Source organism: Corylus avellana, chromosome ca9 (assembly GCF_901000735.1).
Source record: "Corylus avellana chromosome ca9, CavTom2PMs-1.0".
Classification (NCBI taxonomy): Eukaryota; Viridiplantae; Streptophyta; class Magnoliopsida; order Fagales; family Betulaceae; genus Corylus; species Corylus avellana.
Window position 1 is genome coordinate 21435119 of NC_081549.1, and position 20468 is coordinate 21455586.

General features: G+C 35.5%; 3 protein-coding genes across 3 annotated transcripts in view; 1 reads left to right on the forward strand and 2 right to left on the reverse strand.

Moving 5' to 3' along the window:
• Window positions 1–1776: 1776 nt before the first annotated feature.
• Window positions 1777–4825, reverse strand: LOC132161849 (omega-3 fatty acid desaturase, chloroplastic-like). Its single transcript, XM_059572052.1, has 8 exons — window positions 3949–4825; window positions 3752–3841; window positions 3522–3588; window positions 3298–3390; window positions 3028–3213; window positions 2842–2922; window positions 2457–2594; window positions 1777–2292 (listed from the first exon to the last, which is right to left on the reverse strand). Exons 1-8 carry the CDS (start codon window positions 4476–4478, stop codon window positions 2107–2109), a joined length of 1371 nt encoding a protein of 456 aa, XP_059428035.1. The 5' UTR covers window positions 4479–4825; the 3' UTR covers window positions 1777–2106.
• Window positions 4826–7511: 2686 nt separating this feature from the next.
• LOC132192026 (selT-like protein) lies at window positions 7512–9974 on the forward strand. The gene is made up of 4 exons (XM_059607207.1): window positions 7512–7775; window positions 7878–7951; window positions 8862–9180; window positions 9628–9974. Exons 1-4 carry the CDS (start codon window positions 7593–7595, stop codon window positions 9745–9747), a joined length of 696 nt encoding a protein of 231 aa, XP_059463190.1. The 5' UTR covers window positions 7512–7592; the 3' UTR covers window positions 9748–9974.
• A 951-nt stretch (window positions 9975–10925) lies between these two features.
• Window positions 10926–20468, reverse strand: part of LOC132162481 (uncharacterized) — a 10272-nt gene continuing 729 nt past the window's right edge. Inside the window, exons 2-23 of the mRNA XM_059572719.1 lie at window positions 20106–20190; window positions 19532–19585; window positions 19026–19117; window positions 18800–18903; window positions 17809–17884; window positions 17051–17513; window positions 16233–16565; window positions 15841–16047; window positions 15608–15706; window positions 15454–15526; window positions 14322–14449; window positions 13907–14201; window positions 13588–13817; window positions 13380–13504; window positions 13052–13169; window positions 12855–12910; window positions 12645–12738; window positions 12369–12558; window positions 12159–12230; window positions 11974–12077; window positions 11820–11882; window positions 10926–11348 (exon numbers count right to left, since the gene is read on the reverse strand). Of these exons, the coding sequence (XP_059428702.1) occupies window positions 11241–11348; window positions 11820–11882; window positions 11974–12077; window positions 12159–12230; window positions 12369–12558; window positions 12645–12738; window positions 12855–12910; window positions 13052–13169; window positions 13380–13504; window positions 13588–13817; window positions 13907–14201; window positions 14322–14449; window positions 15454–15526; window positions 15608–15706; window positions 15841–16047; window positions 16233–16565; window positions 17051–17513; window positions 17809–17884; window positions 18800–18903; window positions 19026–19117; window positions 19532–19585; window positions 20106–20190 (3169 nt within the window). The 3' untranslated portion in view covers window positions 10926–11240. The remainder of the gene's footprint in view (window positions 11349–11819; window positions 11883–11973; window positions 12078–12158; window positions 12231–12368; window positions 12559–12644; window positions 12739–12854; window positions 12911–13051; window positions 13170–13379; window positions 13505–13587; window positions 13818–13906; window positions 14202–14321; window positions 14450–15453; window positions 15527–15607; window positions 15707–15840; window positions 16048–16232; window positions 16566–17050; window positions 17514–17808; window positions 17885–18799; window positions 18904–19025; window positions 19118–19531; window positions 19586–20105; window positions 20191–20468) is intronic.

A 20468-nucleotide genomic window follows, 5' to 3' on the forward strand; every position in this document is an offset into this window, starting at 1 on the left:
AACTTTCGCTAAAAGAATGTCGAGATTGTAGCACTGATGATAACTACGCCATGATTTCAATCCGACTTAAATTCAAACAGCTCAAAATCTGGCAAATGCCAAAACGCACTAGTGAACACTCGAAAGGTCATATCACCGTTTCAGGTACACCCATACTCATATACTCAATTTGATAAAACCTTAACTATTCTTTTGAGCGTTATACAATTTTCTTTCTTACTTAAACATCGAAGAGTTTTTCACCGACAAGTTCTGACAAGTTTTCAACTGTCTCCTTTTGTTATACAATATCTATTAAATAAATTTGACGGTACAATTAACTGCATCATCAAACATCTAGACATAAACCAAAGACTATTTATACATGGATTTCCAAAAACAAAAAAAAAAAGTGTAATTAGTATTTCACTACAAAACAACGCAAAATACACAACAAAAATTATTAGTAACTATTCTCATCGACACTTGCAAATTATTTGAGACAACTTTAAGTTGATAGTCTCTGAATTGAAGGATACGACGAGGATGGTGTCAATTTCTTCGGCATTGATGCAACTTGTCGTAGAGGACCATCTCCCAAGCGACAGATTGTGGTGGCAATACTTCGACCATATGTTTCTTATTTCCTAATTGCACCAAGGATTAAAATGAACAATCTCTTTGTCAGAGAAAATGACGGCCATCTTGGAAATTAGGATTCTTTTAATTTCAGTTGAAAATAACAACAATCTTCGAAAATTAAGATACTCTCAATTTTCAATGAAAATGACAGCAATTGTTGGGAGTTAGATTCATCTTCATTTCAGATGAAAATGACAACCATTGTCGGACCTGTTTGACAACAAATTATTTAAATTTTTAAAAATGAGGACAATTTTATTCCAATTTTAACTTTTGTTTTTCGCTTAGCTAGATCCCTATTCCATTTTCGGAAGTTCATCCTTAATAATTAAAAAGAATGATGCCGTTCCTAAGAGGTAACTCAATCGGCTGTGAATTACGTTAAATGAAGTGGATGTCACTAGTTCGAATCCTCCCTCTCCTGTATGGACATTTAAAAAGTAAAAATAAAAAATAAAAAAGAGAGGAGGATGATCCCATTTCCTCGTGAATGAAAACGTGAAAAATTACTTACAAAAAAAAAATTTGAAAAAAAATAAAAACGTGAAAAATTGATGGTCCAACTAAAGAGATTGAAACGATGTGTCCTTGAATTGGTTTCTCATGTGGGACAGAGCTATAAATTATTATAGGTAGAGGGTAGGGGCAAAATATAATTTGCTGCTACGGACAAGTGCCTTATAATTTTTTTTTTTTTAGCTTAAAAATATATATTTTTCCCTTAAATTTTTTTTGTTCTTAGTAATTGGGGGAGGCCATGGCCTTAAAAATATTTTTTTTTCCCTAAAAATTTTTTTGTTCTTAGTAATTGAGGGGGGGCATGGCCTATTGCCAGTACCCCCTCCCTCCATCGTTGCATGCGGGGCTAACCCTAAAAAAAAATAAACTAAAGGAAAATTTAAATTGGGTGCATTGAGCTATAAGTATTTAATCGGCTGGGACTACACTTAATGAAGTAGAGGTCACTAGTTCGAATCCCCTTCCCCCTCTTGTGCGGACATGTCAAAAAAAAAGAAGAAAAAGTGCCTTCTTACATTAAATACTCGTTGCATATATGAAATACCCATATTGCATACTTATGAACAAGAATAATGTTATTTTTCACTCATTTATCACATCCATTTCTCATTTCTCAGACGCTAACAAACGTATGACTCAGAATCTCAAATAGAATCATTTATTTAACCCATTACAAACATTTTGAAAGAAATTAATTTTCTTTAATTTTTACCCATAATTTTATCACTTCGTAAAATTTAAATAGTACATTATAAATCTGCCGACGAGAATATTTTCTCTCCAAGAAAAATCAATACACATCTTCCCTTCCCTATTACAGCACTATTGTCGACATTGCCAGATGCATATACTTGGCTTATGTGGTAGAAGAAGCAGCTACAATCATATTTGTCAGTAATTAGTTCTCCCTTGCTAAAATAGCTTGAGAACCTTTCTATGTTGTGATGAAAAAATGCAGTTGAAACTTTACTTCAACTTAGATGAGCCACTAATCTTAGGGTCAGTTTGGTAGTATACAACATCCCCAGAGTCACTCACATAGTGATCCTGTTTTAAGCTTCTTATCAAGCTTCCAATCAGGTGAAAAGGCAGAGGCCCCAATTTCTTTGGCTCCCTGTAATATTCCCCAAAAACTGGCCTGGCTGCCTCAGTCTGCAACAAGAACAACAACAAAATTCTGCTAAGTGTCGGGGATTCGTTTGATAACGTTTTTTGGGTTCAATTTTTGCTTTTTAACAAAAGCATTAACAAACAGCTTCAAATACAAAACACGGCTAACACTACTTTCATCTTTATCACGTGAATGAGATACTTACCGCTTCAATTAAGTGGTAGTGTGGTATTTGAGGAAAAAGATGGTGAATGACATGAGTTCCAATATCATGGTGAATATTGTTAATCAATCCGTAGTCGCGATCAATCGTTGTAAGCCCTCCCCTCAGATAACTCCATTCCTGATCCAACATAACGGAGGAAACTTTTAACACTTTCAAAAGAAAGAAAAAAAAGCATGCCACAAACTTGAAACCAAACAAAAACTACTATCCTTGGATCTCTTTTTCTTTGTTGTAATGTCTTACAAGAAAACAAATATCTATGTGGACTAACATCGACCTTGCAACAACTCCAGGCACATCGCTATCTTTTAGAATTCTATATTTGAACATGGGAAGAAAACAAAAGGACACAAAAGAACCATACCTTTCCACGATACCATGGTAATTTGTCTTCATGGCCATGGTGATGCAGGTAAGTGACCAAGTCCAACCACATAACAAAAACCTAAAATGAAGCAAAGTAAAGTTATAACAATCTAAGATTGGAGAAGAGAAACTTATTCTATTTCCACAGCATAGGCCTATATTAAATTAAAGAAACTGGATTTACCCAATATGGAACGGCATAGAGTTTAAGCAATTGAACTGGGCCCATTACAAAGGATAACCCCACAAGCAGAGCAGCCATTGCTGTCCAACATACGGTGGAAGTGATCACATCTTTCCTCTCATTGGGGACAAACAAATCGCTGTTTGGGTCATAATGGGAACCAGTCTTCCCAGGACTTCTTCCCCACTGCAATAAAAAAAATTATCAGCAATCAGCAAGTAATGTTTTAGACCCTGTGGAGACTGATCAACCAAGATGCCACCCACTTACCAGGTAGAAAGGGTAAGCAAACAGTGGAAAAGGCGCTGTAAATCTAAAAGCCTTTGTAAGGTTGTCCAAATTCTTGTAAATTCTTTCAGACAACTGCAAGAATAACACGAAACTTCAGCTTTGCAAAATGAAGAAAATATCTTTAGGAAAAAAAATTTTAAAAAAAAAACTAAATAAAAAAAAAAACCAAATAGAGAAACCATAGATACAGGAAATTTACTAACCGGGTGCCATGATTCATCATTCTCAACATGCCCATGGTTTTGATGATGTGTCCTATGGCTAATTCTCCTAAAAAAATGAAAAAAGATGATGCATTAGACAATAAACAGCTCCAAAGCTCAGGCTAGAATAATGCAGAAACCAAAAAAAAGTGAAACAAAGATTAAAAGTTAAAATGCGTTGGACTATATCATCCATAGAAGAACAAAAGAGAAAAGTATCAGAAGCATACCATCCGTGATAGGGTACAAGGATTGAAGAATGCAGAAGATGCCCCACCACACTGTTTAACTTATGATTATTTGAAAAGCTCCCATGGCCACTGCAGAATCAAAATTGAACACCAATTACATCTTAACATACAAATTGGCACCCGAATCAAGCACCAAAATCCAAAAAATGAACAAAAAAAGTGTAATTGTTGATTACCAATCATGGCCAAGAACAAAGAGAGCCCAGAACATGGTACCCTGAGCAGCCCAATACAGAGGCCAAACGAACCACTTGTTGAGATAAACCGCGGCTGCAGCCAACCCAAAAACCACCGCAACATCCCTCGCCACGTAGCTCATGGACCTCCACGGGTCCTTCACCCAACAATGCTTTGGAATAGCGGCACGAATGTCAGCCAAATTGAACGGCGGCGGCGCCCCTGGGTCGAACCCCGGTTCTTCTTTTTCTTCTTTGAACCCATTAACGCCATTGATTCTCTCTCCCCGCTCCTCCTCTCCTTCGACAGAAGCAACCCTCAATGGAGCACTTACTTTTAGCCCCCAGTTTCTCTCTCTCAAACACCCACTTGAAATTCTTTTCGAATGCAATTTGAGATCCATCCCCGTTTCATTTGAGTGCAAAAATCTAATCTTTGAGGTCTTGTATGAGATGGGACCAGCTCTGGGTCTAGGAAAAACTTGAGGAAGAGGCCTCAGGCCACATTCTGATAAGACCCAGCTCGCCATTGGTGACCCAGATGGAGCTAACACCGGGGTTTCTGCTTTAGGTCTCTCTCACGTTAGAGAGAGAGAAAGAAACAAAGTTGGTGGGGGAAAGGGGCAAGGAAGGAACTTTTAAAAAAGCAAGAATATCTAAGGGCAACGCAAATAAAATATAGATCTTTCTTTTTTTTCTGCCTTAGGTCTGCACTCGCCTTTCAATAACGACCTCAAAATTTTCTCTCTTTCTCGGTGTCTCTTAGCGAATTTGTTTCTGCAATATCTCAAACAAAAGAGAAGGTAATTGGGTTTAAGGGATCTTTCAACTTTCAACTTTCAACCCTAGAAAGTGGAGGTGGGGAAGAGCTTGGTGCGGTAGATTTATATATACAACATTGGTAGTTGAAGGCCGCGTTTCACTTTTTGTGTGTGGTTCTCGCTCCACTTCTTCCTTGTACAGCTCTGACCTACATTCGACGACGTCGATTGGTCGGTTGAGTGAGCAGTAAGCCACATGATTCAAAGGTGTGGTCCGGTCCGGGATAAATAAATTTAAAAGACTTTAGATGTCAACCACGTGCCACACGTGATAACTTTCATTTTTATTCACCTCTTTGGACGGAGCAGTGGACGCTGCCCATGCGTATGTCATTTTCTACACGTTTTTCAAAATTTATTTGAGACCGGGATTCTTGAGTTGAGCCAATTTGATTCAAGTTCAACTATAATATTATGTACAGTCGGAAAGATTCGAACTAATAATTTTTGTTTTATAAGACGTTGTCTTTATCTAATTAAACTATCCCTTGAAAATAATAACAATTTATTTAAATTAGGTTTCTTTTCACACTCTAACTATATTATTGATTTTTTTTTTTTTTCACATTTCACTTTAGCATTTCATACGATAATAAATAAGTCTCTTTCACACATAATTCAAGGGAAAAAAAGAAAGAAGCCAAAATCTAGCCGTATGAAAGAACCCCAACCCGTGTGAAAGAGACACGTGTCCACCCCTCTGGTCCTTGTCCTACTATTGTTTGGTTGGCCGGAATAATTTGGTTTTGAAATGAAGACGAATTATTTTATAGTTTAGATTAAATTCTTTAATATTATTTAAAATTAAAATGAGAAAGACCTATTTATTATTATGGTGAATGGGAGCTCTGTATTGAATGGAGGAGAGTCGTTGAGGAATTGGGTGTACGGCACTTATCTTGGTTAAGAATGGTCAAGCGTAGAGGTAGAGAAGTCTAGGGTCTAGCTACTACAATGACTTGCCATGCTGTGTTATGTTCATACATTTGGACTATACTTTGCCTCGAAGACTCTTTGGCTTTGAATCAAAATTGGACACGCAAATGACATCATTCCCATGCTAAGCAGCCGACTGTGACCAAGAGGCAAGAGAATACGAAGAGGGATGGCGGCTATTTGAGATTGGATAGAGCTACCTGCACAACGACAACCCAAATACTATATAATTGTGGCATGCGGCCTTCCAGCAGCCTCTGGTTTTATAGCGATTAAATTTAAATATTCATCTATTTATATTATAAATAAATTTATTCTTTTTTTATAAAGACTAATTTAAGGGTTGAGATCAGCCCTATAATAGTTTAGAGGTAGAATAGGAGAAGTAATGCTAAAAATAAAACTTATATTATTCCTATGCCTTTTTAAAATTGATGTAATTTTTAAAATTATTATTAGATTAAAATTTAATAATAAATTATCACAAATTCCGATAGAGATAAGTCTGTAGCAGTACTTTTTTATCGCATATCTTTGTCTTAATTGAGGATTTTCAATAAATAATTTAATATAAAATATAAAGACATCACTTAATTTAAAAATATAAACACACACACAAATATATATATATTTTGTTTTATGTAGCCATTTTCATATTTGATTATATATATATATATATATATATATATATATATATATATAATCAAATATGGAAAATGGCTACATAAAACAAAAAATTAAGAGTAGTAAGCTCCCCAATAAGATACCCAAATTCAATACACACGCAAACTTAACATCTCACATTAGCTCATGTACATACTGTGAGAACGACTTGGGTGCACCTGTTGCACAAAAGTCATATTTTGTGCTACTAATAAGAAGATGATACATCAACTAATTTCATTAGACTTATATTTAAAATAAAAATTAAACCACACCAAATTATACTCTAGATAAAATAAAAAATTAAATATTTTTTTTAAAAAAAAATTGAAGGGATGGTTGGCTGGCCACCCCTCCCCCACTTGGGAATTGGGATGACTGGCCGCCACCCCTAGGCCTAGGGGTGGCCGCGCGGCCACTCTCATAGCCTGGGGGTGGCTGCGGGGCCACTTTCATGGCCTAGGGGTGGCTACCGGCCACCCCAAGTGGGGGACGGGTGGCCAGCTAGTCACCCCTTCAAATTTTTTTTAAAAAAATAATTTTTTATTTCATATATGATATGATGTGTAGTTGAGCTTCTTTTTAAAAACTTAAATTTGGTAAATTTGGCTTAGGTGTCATCTTCTGATTGGTTGCACAAAACTCACATTTTGCGCAACCTCCCTATATAAGTTATTCTTAATGGGTTAAACCATTTTTTATTTTATTTTTTGAAAATATCATTAAATTGATGCTTTTCGGTTTAAGCTTGTAATAAATCAATTTGTGATTTTAAAATAAAGTTATAAATCCTTGTGGTGTGTTATTATAACAAATTATTTTAACACAAATTTTGGTCATTTTTTTGACAAAGTTCTTATACAAAATTATAAATTTATCCTCAAATAAAAGAAAAAAGAAAAAATATATATATTTTGGGGTGGGGTGGTCAAATTATTTTTATGATTTTAATTTGAAGCTAGATTTATTATTGTACAAAGACGTATAAAAAAAATAGTCGAAATTTGTTTGGAGGACATTGGCTAAACGTCAGTAATCAAATCGCCGTTTGAAGATAAAACAATATTGAAGCAGTCAATTAGTTCCCGACTTCCTGGCAATCACGTCTCCAATAAGACATTTATACCCTTCACTTCACCTAGAATTTTCGTTATCTGTCATCTTTCTATCTCTCTCTCTCTCTCTCCCTCTCTGTGTTGTGTGTTTGCGGGCGTGGAATTCCCAATGGATCGAGCTCAGTTACTTCTGTTAGGGCTACCAATATTCCTGTTGTGCTCGGACATTGTAAATCTCTTCACGCCGCCACCTCCCAAACCCACCCACCAACACCATCATCACCATCAATCTCATCAGGTGCCCAAACCGCAACCTCTTCTCCAGCAACAACCCCTTGATTTCCCCACACAGGTCTCCCAATGCCCTCCCTTCCCCGATGTTAACCCTTTTGATTAATTTTATGTGGGTTACTTTTTGTTTGCTTGTATCTAACGCTGTATTGGTGAAACGCAGAAACAGAGCGGCACTGGAGGAATTGGCCTCGGCAGCACCGTCAACATCAATTTCTGCACGTCCTGTTCTTACAGGTTTTTGCAAATTCTCTTTTATGGGTTACATTATCATCGTGATTTTTAATCAAAGTCATCGATTTTGAAAAGGAAAGTGAAGGAAAAGAAAAATAATTGGACCCATTGCTGAAACAAATGGGTATATAATATGATATTTTGAATTTTGTATTCCTACATGCGTGTCTCATGGATTGTCAAAAGTCAATTTTAAAAAGTGGAATATATACTGTGGAACTTGCTGTTACTGTTCATAGATTTGCATTTTGATCCTATTCCCAGTTAGTTTAATCTTAGAATTCCTTGGTCAATGAAATTTAGTAGAATCTTTCGTATTGGGTGATCTTTCTTTGTGGAAAATTTTTCTGAAATATGGGAGTTAACGTACACCAGTTGTTCATGTCTAATTCTTTCTCTGAAAGTCGAACACGCTCATTTGGCACCGACAATTCAACCCTAAAGAAATTGGTCTTGTCCACGGTCCTCATATTGACAATCTTAATCATGAATATAACCTTAATCACGAATATAACTTGGTCGCCATCCGGATAGTTTCTATCTTTTTTCATATTGTTTTGAGTTTAAATATCATATTGTTCAAACAATTGCTTGTGGGAATGGTAAAAATGTGAACAGATGATGTCAGCTCCATCGTAGCTGGTGATAGTCACCGGGGCAAGTTATCCATTAATATCATTAATTTTGTGTTGTTTTCAGAAACTTTCAAATTGCATCAATCCATATTTAGTTTCATTTTTGAATTGGACAAAGTTTTCTTTAAACTGAGTTAGAGAAAATTAAACTGACATGTGTCCAAAATGCATGAGATTTTCACAATATTTACTTTGAAAGATAATTGGTGTTATCTCTTAATTTTACCCGTCTTCTTTTTTTCTATCTATATTCATGTGTAAATTGTTGCTTGGGCCAGAGGAAATGCAGCAACAATGAAAAACATGCTGGAGACGGCATTTCCTGGGATTGATGTTATTCTGGGAAACTACCCACCTGCACTTCCAAAACGCCTACTGAGCAAAGTGGTACCAGTGGCTCAATTTGGAATTATTGGGATAATAGTGGCAGGTGAACAGATTTTTCCAAGATTGGGATATATGGTGCCACCCCCTTGGTACTACTCCTTGCGAGCAAATAGATTTGGAAGTATTGCAAGCACTTGGCTTTTAGGGAACTTTTTCCAATCATTCCTGCAGAGTTCTGGTGCTTTTGAAGTATATTGCAATGGTGAACTGGTAAAATGCTATCTGCTTACAATAAATAGCTCATGCTGTCTTTTTAGTCAAGTAAAAGTTCTTGTGTTAATCCTGTTTTAGTTGTAACCTGAATTTCTGATCTTGGTATGGGCAGGGCCGGCTCATTGCCTAGGCGAATTAGGCAGCCGCCTAAAGCCCCCAATCGAATAAGGCCTCAAATAGTAATAGTATAATTAAGTTTTATATTATTAAAAAAAAAAAACTTTTTAAGGCCCTAATTATGATAAAGAGGTTAGTCAATGCACTTTACTAGTATTTAATTCATATTGAAATTAAAATTAAAAAAAAAAAATTATACTTATATTTGTCTCCTTTGGCTTCAAAATGTATCAAAACGGCCCTTAGCATGGGAAATTCTTAAAAAGTCTTTTTATTAATTTAAAAATTTCTATGCTTCTCATAATTTTTTCTCTTTGGACTTCGTAGGTTTTCTCTAAGCTGAAGGAGCAAAGATTCCCTAGCGAAATTGAGCTGAGGGATCTTGTTGGCCGAAGACTCGCTAATTTGAGGGTTGTGGATGGTATTGGAGGAGGTTTCTGGTCCTAGTGCTCTGTGGAGGCTGAAGTTTGTTTTCACAGTGAATTACCAACCTCTAATATTTCTCATTTATGTAGTAGTGACTAGTTGGGACACCAATAAAAAATAGATAATTATTAATTATTGTGTTTTCTTTTCCTAGTTGTAAAAACTGCTTCCTTTCATCATCAAGGCAAGGCAATTAACATATGACTTTCAGGTCTCTTAATAAATAGATAGAATAGTGCTTGTTGGCATTTGGTTTGGAGTAGTATGCTACTTTCAGTAAGGCAGTTTTTTTTTTTACCTTGGCATACATTAACACCCTTATTATGGCAGCAGAATTGGGGCAGAAAAATCAAATCAGTAGTCAAAATTAATTCAGTATCTGGGTTTCGAATTTCAACAATTAGGTCAAATTTTGTAATCACCAAAAAAAAAAAGAGAAAAAAGAAAAAGAAAAAAGAAAAAAAAAAAAGGGTCTTTAGATTTTGTTCTAATTTCAAATAAGTTTTTTTTATCAATCTATCGTCCAATTGATTGATGATGTGTAGTACCAAATAAGGTTCCTCTAAATTTTGACAATTGATTTGACATGACACCGTCAATTAATTGGATGACAAATTGATAGGTTTCTCTAAATTTTGACAACTGATTTGACATGGCACACTATCAATTCATTGGACAACAAGTTGAAAGAACAATTTATTTGAAACTGTGGTTAAATTAATTATCATTATCAAAATTAGAAACTTAAGAAATAAATCACAGTAAAACCTAAAAACTATTTATTTTTTTCCTTTATCTAAATTTCTTGCCAAGTAGGATGCTCCAACTGGAAATGGGAATTTATTTATTTTCAATTTTTTGGGATGCCGAATTTTGAACCCAGATTGACTAGGCTTCCTCTTCAAAATCTTGAAAAGTTTCTTAAGTAGTCTCTTAGTTCACTGTTCTTGTCTCTATCAACTCTTGTCTTCCTAAAATATAAAGACAGTTTGATTAATTCTTCACTGAAGAGTTGAAACCGTGCAATTTGGTTAAATTGTTAGTGATAATCACATTCATACATATCAAACTCGCTAAGCCACCGTGCACTTGTGCAAAATGAAGGATGCCAAGTTGGATGCTTGTGCATTATGAAATCATTTAAATCTAAGAGTTGATTGACACTATCAGTCTGTCACATCAGCAATATGAGATAATGGTGGAATAAAAATATTGCTTCTCTTTTATCAATTGCCTCTTTTCGGCCTTGTACCACGAATAAATTAATAAAACCTGTCATGATTTACAATGTCCGGAAGAGACATTTATGCCATAGTTACATAACTTACATGAAGGGCTATGGAAACTCAGATGCACTATAAGAGCATGGCCTCTTGCTTGTCGGCTGGATTACAAGCTACAGAAGATGTACTTAACTGTAGTCCGATTGCTGGTCTTAGGTCTATGAGAAAAATCACTGGAATTCTCGGAATGGCATAATGTTAAAGCACATGCAAATTAGGCAAGACTTCTTCTCATATATGCCACCATTTTCGAGCTTCCATGGCCTTGACAAGCTCGTTAGCCAATGACGCAAAGTCTTCAGCTCCACTCTGCAGCTCTTCAGTGCGCCTGCTGATTCTCTGATGGGAGTAACAAGAAAGGGTAGTTCAGGGGCCAATCAAGAAGTGCTTGAAGGTATAAAACTTACAAGGACAAGTTGAGATGGAAGTACATCAAGATGTTCATTACTTTCTTTCTTTTTACTTTGGTTTTTTGTTTTTTTCTTCAAACGATAGAAGAATCTATAATTTCCAAAAATCCCATTTCCATGGTGGAATGAGTCCCAGAGCTCCTTGAAAGGGACAAGAAGTACTAGTAGGCTACAAGGCCATTGGTAAATTTTCATTAACTTGACCATGACTAAACATTAAAGTTCAATCTTTAGAACAATGTAATAGAGGCATGAACTGTCATTCTTTTCTCCAACTTTTTTTTTATAGGTCTATTGTTCTGATCTCCTCTCTTTTCCTAGGAAAAGAATCAAGTGTAAAGCAATAATCCAACCCAGATACCAAATGAGTTCTTATGGAAATACCCAGTGGATAACCTACCTCCAGTTTTTCCTGCCTCTCCATGAGCTTGTCTTTTGCATGTGCAGCCACTGAAGAAGCATCCTGACATCAGATAACACAATCCATTCAGTGAGCGGGTGTTAAAATATGGAAAAAGAAGGCTAGTTAAACTAAAACCATCATATGAAATTACCCCAGCTTTTCTATATGTAGCTATAATTTCTTCGGGTGTTCTAATTCTGGGTTTTGAATCATCAGTCCCACCTTGAAATAATTTTTCCCTCTCCGTCCCCTTCTCTGTAGGGGAAAAACAATTTTATTCATCAATCTGTATGAGTTAAAACATACATGAGATAAAGATTAACAAGACAGATTTACCTCTCTTTATATTTTTAGAATCATCAGATGAAGTAGAGGCCATGGGCAGCGGTTCATCTATTTCGATGTCATCTATACCAAAAGCATGAAGTGGAGAAAACATTCAACAGAAAAGTACAGCCAAAAAAAAAAAAGATTCAACAGAAAGAACCACTCAAAAGAAGACAACAAAAAGGAAAAGAGTGTAGAGATAGGTGTGCAGATCAGAACCTATATTAAGCTCCTCTTCTTCCTGATTATCTGTAACAGCTGAAGATGGGTCTGAGAATGGGGGCTTCAAAAATATGCCCTCTAAATGAGTAAAATTGGATTTAGGAGACATGCTAAAATCCTCCGCATGGACCATTTTTCCCCCTTTAAGACCTTTGATGATACCACCTAGAATTCCAGGTTGGTTACCCTGTAGCAACACAGAAAAAACTATGTGAGGAATATCAATAGTCTTCAGAATAAAATCTTCCAATATCAGATACTATTTCTTTGAACCTGCTTTTTCTTCTGATTCATAGAGAAACTAAGGGCAGCATCAGCAGCAGCCGCAAGAACTTTATCATGAAAACAAGGTAAAGATTCCGGAATCCTAGAATAGCACAGCATAGCCCATTGTAAAATCTAATCTTTTTTATTTAAGAATTATACAATGATCTTCATGCTTGAATTCATGTATACATTATAACATTAGCTTCACAAATATACCTGAAATCATTTTCTCCAGCTAATAAAGATATGAACGCCAATTCACACCCACTTGCCTGTAGAAGCTCCTCAACATCAGACAAATTGAATAAGTCATCAAAACTAAAAGTCTTTCAGACTACAAGAATTATAAGTAAAAACATGTGTTTGGCTAAAATATGTAGAATTAACAGACCAACCAGTCATGAACACAATACCAGTGCAATCTGCCCATTATCTGAAGAACTCATTGACTTGTCCATGTCTGCCTTAAAATTCCACCTTAGAATTGACATTAAAGAGCTTTCTTTCACCAATTCTAAATCTGTCAAAGATCTGCCAAAGTAAAGTTATCACAAGTATCAATTATTTGGCAATTAGTGATGCTAGCAGGACGTGCTGTCTTAACAAGGGGAAGAGAGAAGTGTCTGGCAAAAAATGTGATAATGCACCTATAAATTAGCTGATATCCTATAATCTGTAAGTACTACTTTGTTGATTATTCTTCTGATGTAAGCACAAAAGGGAATAAAAATCAGCACTCACCTTATTTCAAGCACTCCTGTCTGAAATAGCAAGACCAGTCCACAAACTTTTCCATCTTTCTTTAAAGTTGTTGTCCAACAGCAACGTTTTGCATGTTTCACTTTACAAATGGCTTTATTATTTCCCTAACAAGGTCATATCAACTTAGCTTAACATAGAGAAGTTTAATAAAAATTGTAAGTTAAAATAAATAAGACAAAAGAGGCACCTGAATCACAGATTTTGTAGAGTACAAGTGCAACGAATCCTCACAACAAAGCAAAAGAACTGAATCCAACAATCTTTCCTTAGAGCACGCAGTTTCCAAAGAGTGTTGTTCACCTTCATGTGAATCTATGCCAACTGTAGTACAGGGCATAGGTTCATTCTTGGTAGCGGCATCCTCATGGGACTCTGGCTGTGTTTCATTGGATGATTCAGAGACAGAGAAACTGACCGCTGGAGTTCAAAAAAATCTCAGAATTCTATAATACATGAAATGAATCTTTAAAGATCTCTTATTGTTTCTAGAAGAAAATAGTACTTGCCTATAACATACATTGAAATTGCAACTGATTCCTTTTTCAAGTGCCATGGGCGAGTGCTGACCATGTTACCGGTACTAACATCAATCACATTAATCTTTGCATCCTTGGTTAAGACAAACATTACTTCCCCTGCAGGGTTTGTTGAGATTTTTGTTTCAGAGTGCTTTGGGCTTTTGACAAGGCTATCAGTATGGGTAAGTTCTTTCCAAGTCATTGAAATGATTGGAGAGCTAGAGCTCGACACACCCTCTATCAAGAACAAAACTGATACTGAACTTGTATCAAGCACTGCAACCTGAAACAGAAGCAATAAATTCAGGGAACCTTCTATATAAAGAAGGATGAGATTATGAGCTTATCACCAAACTCATCAAAACAGAGATGTGAAATAAAACAAGTAGATGATGTCACCTACACGACCACATTCAAATCCCACAGAAAGTTTAGCACCAGAGTCTGCAAAATTTAGTGCTTGTATTGGGGAATTAAGTAGAGAGAAAACTGCTCTACATTGAGGTCCTTTTCCACGAGGCAAAATATGAACTGTGAAACAAGTTGAACAATCTTAGTTGAGAAAATACCTAATCTATTATTGTATTTTCAATATAAATGCGATAAAGATATCCACATACAAAAACTATGACATGTTTTTGCAGTAATGGGCCATGTAAATAAATAAAACAATGCACAATGCAGAATATTCCATTGTCACTAAGAAAGAGTTGACTTGTCTTTATCTGTCTATAAGCCGACGAGTGATGATAGGGAGAACGCCAGGTGTGCACGAACAGTCATGCACGCCTGGCTTAATTTTTTTTTTTTTAATTTTTTATAATTAAAATAATAAAATATTATATTTTATTATTTTTAAATATTAAATCAGCCAGGCATGGGCACGCCCGGCATTCCCTTTATCATCACTCATAAGCCGATTGGCGAATTAAGCATGGCAAGTAACAGATTCCAAGTCTTAGTTCATAGATCTGTTCAGGAAACAGCTCCACTCTTGCTTGCAGAAGCTCCTCAGTTCAGCATAACTTTCTTATTTATCTATCAAATTCACATAGACATGTTATTTAATTGTCTTTAACGTTTTTTCTCTGTTCAAATTTAGTAAAGTGTTCTTCTAGGTTCATACTCAGAAAATGGGCATCATCTATAAATACGTTAATTTTCAACATCATGACTTCATATCATATCCTGCAAACTTGAAACAGTTAATTTAGAAGCTCAACCAAGCAAATTTTTGGTCAACCAATCTTTCTCCTGTAAGCATTAAACAAGATAATCATTTTCAAGAAAACTTTGTTGTTTTCATATCTATTTTCATCATAAGCCATTTGTAATATTAAAGTCCCATAGTCTGTCCTATTTTAATCTTCTTATACAAATAGTTTTCCCTTTTTTTATTTTTTTATTTTTTATAAGTAATGGCATAACTCAAGCCAAAACTTGCACCATCTAGATGGGAGAATAATAATGCAACTCGTTTGGAGAACTGGAGGTGTGCCCATTAAGGATAAGGATAACTGGCATCCATAGATCACCTTCATTGTTGGTTTCTGTGACAAACTGGAGGTTTGTCCCATCTGAACAGCCTTTGAGGTCATAGAGACGAACCTATACAAGTCAATACAGTAAGAAAATATATATTGAAACATTTGACTGCCTCGAATGAAGAATTCAGTAAAGAATTCTGACCAGGCCGCATTCATTGCCAACAGCCAAACTTAAAGTGAAGAAGCAGAAGTCCAATTTTGTTACTGGAGCACTTGAACCAGCCACTTTTATACCTTGTACCTACGAATCAAATGAGAAAAGTGATATGAAAAATATGCCCTCCTTTCATATAGGGACAGTATAAAAAAAAATCTGCGGCATCCCATATCCGAATGGACCCATCAGAAGAACCAGAGGTTTGATGGAACTCTTACCTCGCCTTCTACAAGACAGATAAAAGATAATACTGGATATGTGGCATCCCATAGCCGAATGGACCCATCAGAATAACCTGCTAAATAAACTCTTTCAATCCCATTATCTTTTGTAATAGACAACTGGCTGGCTACACCTCCTGTCAAGGGCCATTTTGCAACACTTGCTGGGGTCACTGTTGAGGGAGGTTTCATAACTGAGGCTACCTAAGAGAATAGAACGAAGACAAGTTAATAATATACAAAATGAACAGGAAAATATAAGACGTGCATATATGACCCGCTTGCTCTTTACAGGATAACCTGCTAAATATGCTTTTTAGAAATAGAAAATTATTACTTTATTTCCTTTTTACTTATCAAAAAAAGAAATTGAAAAATGAATGAAATACCTCTAACAGGGCCTTTGATGAGTTCCTCCCAGTGGGTAATTTACATAGCTTTGCCACAGTCATGGAAGGTTTAGATAAAGGTATCACTGCAGGAAACTCCATGGCAGAGACAGATGGTCTTCTCTCATGCTGAGATACTAAGGCAGATAGGCTAGCATCATCATAGAAATGTAGTAGCCCAGGGTTTGTCAACACAAAAAGATCAGCTTTGTGGTTACCCCCTATCGGTCCATCATTTGGTAATAAAATCATGTGTGCAAAAGAGCCAGTGAGTGTAAGATCTGCACGACCCACACATCTTAATTTCCCAGATGACCATTCAAGAGTTACAACCTGTAACAGAGGATTTTCAAAGAGCAGCTTTCCACATGCTAAAAGAAATCCACATTAAAGAAGCACCATTCCACCAACATAGTACTTGTCAGATTGAACTGACAGCAATACCATCTAGGATTTTATATTTTCAAGTTTACAGTTTAAACTGGTCAAGCTGAACATAGTAAAGACCAGAAATTTTTCACTTGGCATTGCTTTTAATTACAATCATACTATCATCTTAACCAGCTTTGGTATCCCAGGTTTTCTTTCCTTTTTTCTTTTTGGAAAACAAAGAAAGGATTTTTCTTTAAATTAACATCTTCTATTCTTTGAAAATATAAAAAATTGTGTGTGAAAAACTCACAGCAGTTTTGAATACATTAATATCTTTGAAAAGAGCTTAAGCTTTTCACTAACTACATCAAATTTATATAATACAACCCCAATCCAAATAAAAGAAATTAAAGGGAATGTTAAATAGCTATAGATGAATAACACACCGTCAAAACTTCTTCAGATCCTATTTCATCACCACCATAGATAAAAAGCTGACCATCACAGTCATTACGGGATTTTTGGTTTTTGCACCACTGTAAGACAATAACAGGGAGTCTCCTTTCTGCAGATGATAATTGTAGCTTAACAATATTGTTGGATGACGATATAACTTGTTGGCTTTTACTAGATGCGGCACATGATGTGTTCCAGAACAAAATATCCCCATTGATGTATCCCACAGCCAGAATGGACCCATTGGAAGATGCCCAACAAAGTGCGCTTATCTCTTTCTCTTCTAGATGATGTTCCAATGTATCATCTGGAAGATTAGTATCAACTTCACTTGAAGAAGAATCAACAACTCCGTCCTTCAATTGGAGATCGTTACCACCTCCAACAAAGAGAATTTGACCTTTAGAAACATCCCAAAGAATAATCATCCCATTCTGATATGCAATCAACAATCTGAAAAAAAAAAAATTTGCCATAAGTCCAAATAGACAAATAGATTTTCTAATCTTTTTGGATACACTTTAGAATTGCTTAAGGAGAGTCATGATTAATCCATGACTTAGACATAATCTCTGGTTACAATTGTTTAAACCAATATGAATTTAGTTCCTTAATCTAACAAATACAATATTCCTGGATAGGTTATCGTATTGCCAATTTTAAAAATAATTGTTGGGAAGCAATTCCTGTTTCAAATTCAAAAGCTGGAAAATAAAGTGGAAAGCTTTAGAAGCTGCTTGTGTCTTGCCTATTCCCAGAAGAAGAAGGTTGAGGAAGGACTCCAACAATAGGTTGGTCGCTAGGAAAAGAAAACCCAGCAGCTTCTGTTAAATAGCACTAAACAGGTTCAGTAAATAAATATTGAAGCAAATTAGAACCACAAATACTCAATTAACATATGTAAGATATAATTATATCTAAAAGACTAAGACATCATATAAGAAACCATCATTTTATTAGTGCATCATGGAAGTTCTGAAAGTTAGATTTAACTTGGTTACATGTAGAAAATCATAAAAGTATGTTACTAACATGTCTAAAAGAAGCTATTGAAATAAACTCAATGCAATAGGTTCGTGCCAACAGAAATGAACAGTTTCAATCAGCCAGTAGATTTATGTATGATTGATGTAAAGTTGCATAAGATATGAGACTCTAAACAACAGTAATTTTATGTGTTATCATATAAACATGTATGCTTAATTGATCTCATGTGTCAGTAACAAGTAATAGTACCTTAAACTGGCAAACGGTTGTCCAAAATACACATGTAAATGCTCATTAAAATTCCATTTCATGACCTATTGAGCTTGGCATGTACATCAAAGACCAGTGACTGCACCAGCAAGGAGAACCAATATGTGTCGATTATTAGGTTGGAAGTGTTGAGGTCCAAAAAAAAGGGAAAAAGATGCGAGTTAACAGAAGATCTGACCCTAAATTAATTGTAATTGGAAAGAGGGATTACATCGCTGAACTCAGCAATGGGGGATTAGGTTTACTTTGACTTGAATTAATTTATGCTTCGTCTACTCTAAATTCAGCACATCATGTTGCAGAATTCACATCCATCTACATATTTGAGGAATCTAAAGAAAAATTTGTAGAAAGGAAAGCAATATTTGACCACATAAATTAGTTAGAAAAGTGCTAGCAACTATCACATCATCACATTGCTATTATGAGTACCATGTATGCATCAGTTATCACCATTAAAAAGAAAGAAAAGGAGAATTTACCACTTATAGATTTTGCAGAAATATGATAAGGCAACTGGAAAAGTTTTCCATCCTCGGCCTCAAACTTCAACACAGACATCAAACCATCTTCATCACCGACATACCTGCATGTTGTAACAGAGTAACATGCCATGAAGTTATTGCCAAATACCTTGTTCCATTTCAAGCAAAATAGGAGCTGATTAAGATGATCTGTTACCAATTTCAAATTTTTGTCATAACGTACATGAAGTGGGAGCCACTGATCACAGAAAATGCAGTTATATTGGATGCCCAGTGTAAACAAGAAGCTATGCACCTGCTCTCAAGACTCCAAACCTGCCAAAAATAAACAAGCTATTAATCAATTGATCTATAAACACTATTTTAATGTTCAAGCACCTCCCTAACATTTGAAAATCATAGCACCTGACGACCAACTAAGATTAAGTCAACTGTCTGGCTACTAGCAAGTATTACCCACCTACATTGAATTGCTACATTTTCATTATTCTGCTACATGGTTACCAGAAAACAATAAATATGGATAAGAACCAACAATGAACACCACCACCAATGCTAAATGATTAATGAGGAGACAGTTGATGTTGATGACTATTGATAGGGATATTAACGAGACACACAATATAAATGTTCAATCAAGTTCTCTTGTTGTTCTTCAATAATGCCAAATGCTAAAGTCATTTTTGATAAAGAAAAATAGGTACTGCAAAGTTGATTAAGATTCAATACCTGAATATCGTTGTCATTTGAAATGCTGACTAAATAACCCTGGTTTTGGAGAAACTGCCAAAAAGATACTAAGTATTAATCTGCTGCTAAAAACAAAAAGGAAAGAATGGAAAATTTCCCATGAGTTTATAAAGATAAAAGGGTTGATAATGTTCACAACAAACTAACATTGCCTACTTTATAAATATCAGCATTATAAAATTCGACACAGTTTATCTCATTGTCCAAGTATGTATGGCATATATTAGTAATAAAATCAGCATTGCTTTATCTTGTTGTCCAACACACACAAAACTAATATTCCATGTTTCTAAATGAATCATTCAAAAAATCCACTCCAGAAATTATGGTATGAGTATCGGTATCATCATAGGGATATGTCTCTTGGCTTCCTAGAAGTCTTTGATTCTAAGTGTCTTCAGACTTTCTAGCCATTTTTCTAACTCTCCGTATAAATGAGAAAGAGACTGTGTGTGTGAACTGGGGAAAATCACAATATTGATTTTCAGGTTCTTCATATTAAAGTTGAATACTTGCAAACTTTAAAATCAACTGAAGTAGAGCAGGTACATACCTCTATGTTTTTGTAAGGTAATTGCTTCGGGGATATAAGAAGTCCTTCAATGCCATCTCCACCAACAACTTTAATTCTTCCATCCCTACATTAGAATCATAGCGATAAGGACACCATGTTGTGCCCTGTACTATCCATTTCTTAATTTAAGTTGCTAAATGATGTAATAACAATTATAATGCCATGAAAAATGTCTTGTACACAGTTTTCACTGAACACCAGGAAACTTTTGCGCAGCCAGATTAGATAGCCAATAGCTGTCCAACAAGCCAATGAACAGGCTCAGCAGTATGGGATTGCCTGGCCTTCATCCATGATCAAGAACCTGGCCAATTAGGCCCTGAATATTGTAAATTCTAACCC

Bases quoted from the DNA above. Each gene is read 5' to 3' on its own strand.
- LOC132161849 (XM_059572052.1), bottom strand. From the start codon at position 4,478: ATGGCGAGCTGGGTCTTATCAGAATGTGGCCTGAGGCCTCTTCCTCAA. The intron at 3,842-3,948 runs GTAATCAACAAT...TTGATTCTGCAG, and splicing joins TTTGTTCTTGGCCATGATTG to TGGCCATGGGAGCTTTTCAA. The intron at 3,214-3,297 runs GTAAGTGGGTGG...TTTTTATTGCAG, and splicing joins TTGCTTACCCTTTCTACCTG to TGGGGAAGAAGTCCTGGGAA.
- LOC132192026 (XM_059607207.1), top strand. From the start codon at position 7,593: ATGGATCGAGCTCAGTTACTTCTGTTAGGGCTACCAATATTCCTGTTG. The intron at 7,952-8,861 runs GTTTTTGCAAAT...TGCTTGGGCCAG, and splicing joins TGCACGTCCTGTTCTTACAG to AGGAAATGCAGCAACAATGA. The intron at 9,181-9,627 runs GTAAAATGCTAT...TGGACTTCGTAG, and splicing joins TATATTGCAATGGTGAACTG to GTTTTCTCTAAGCTGAAGGA.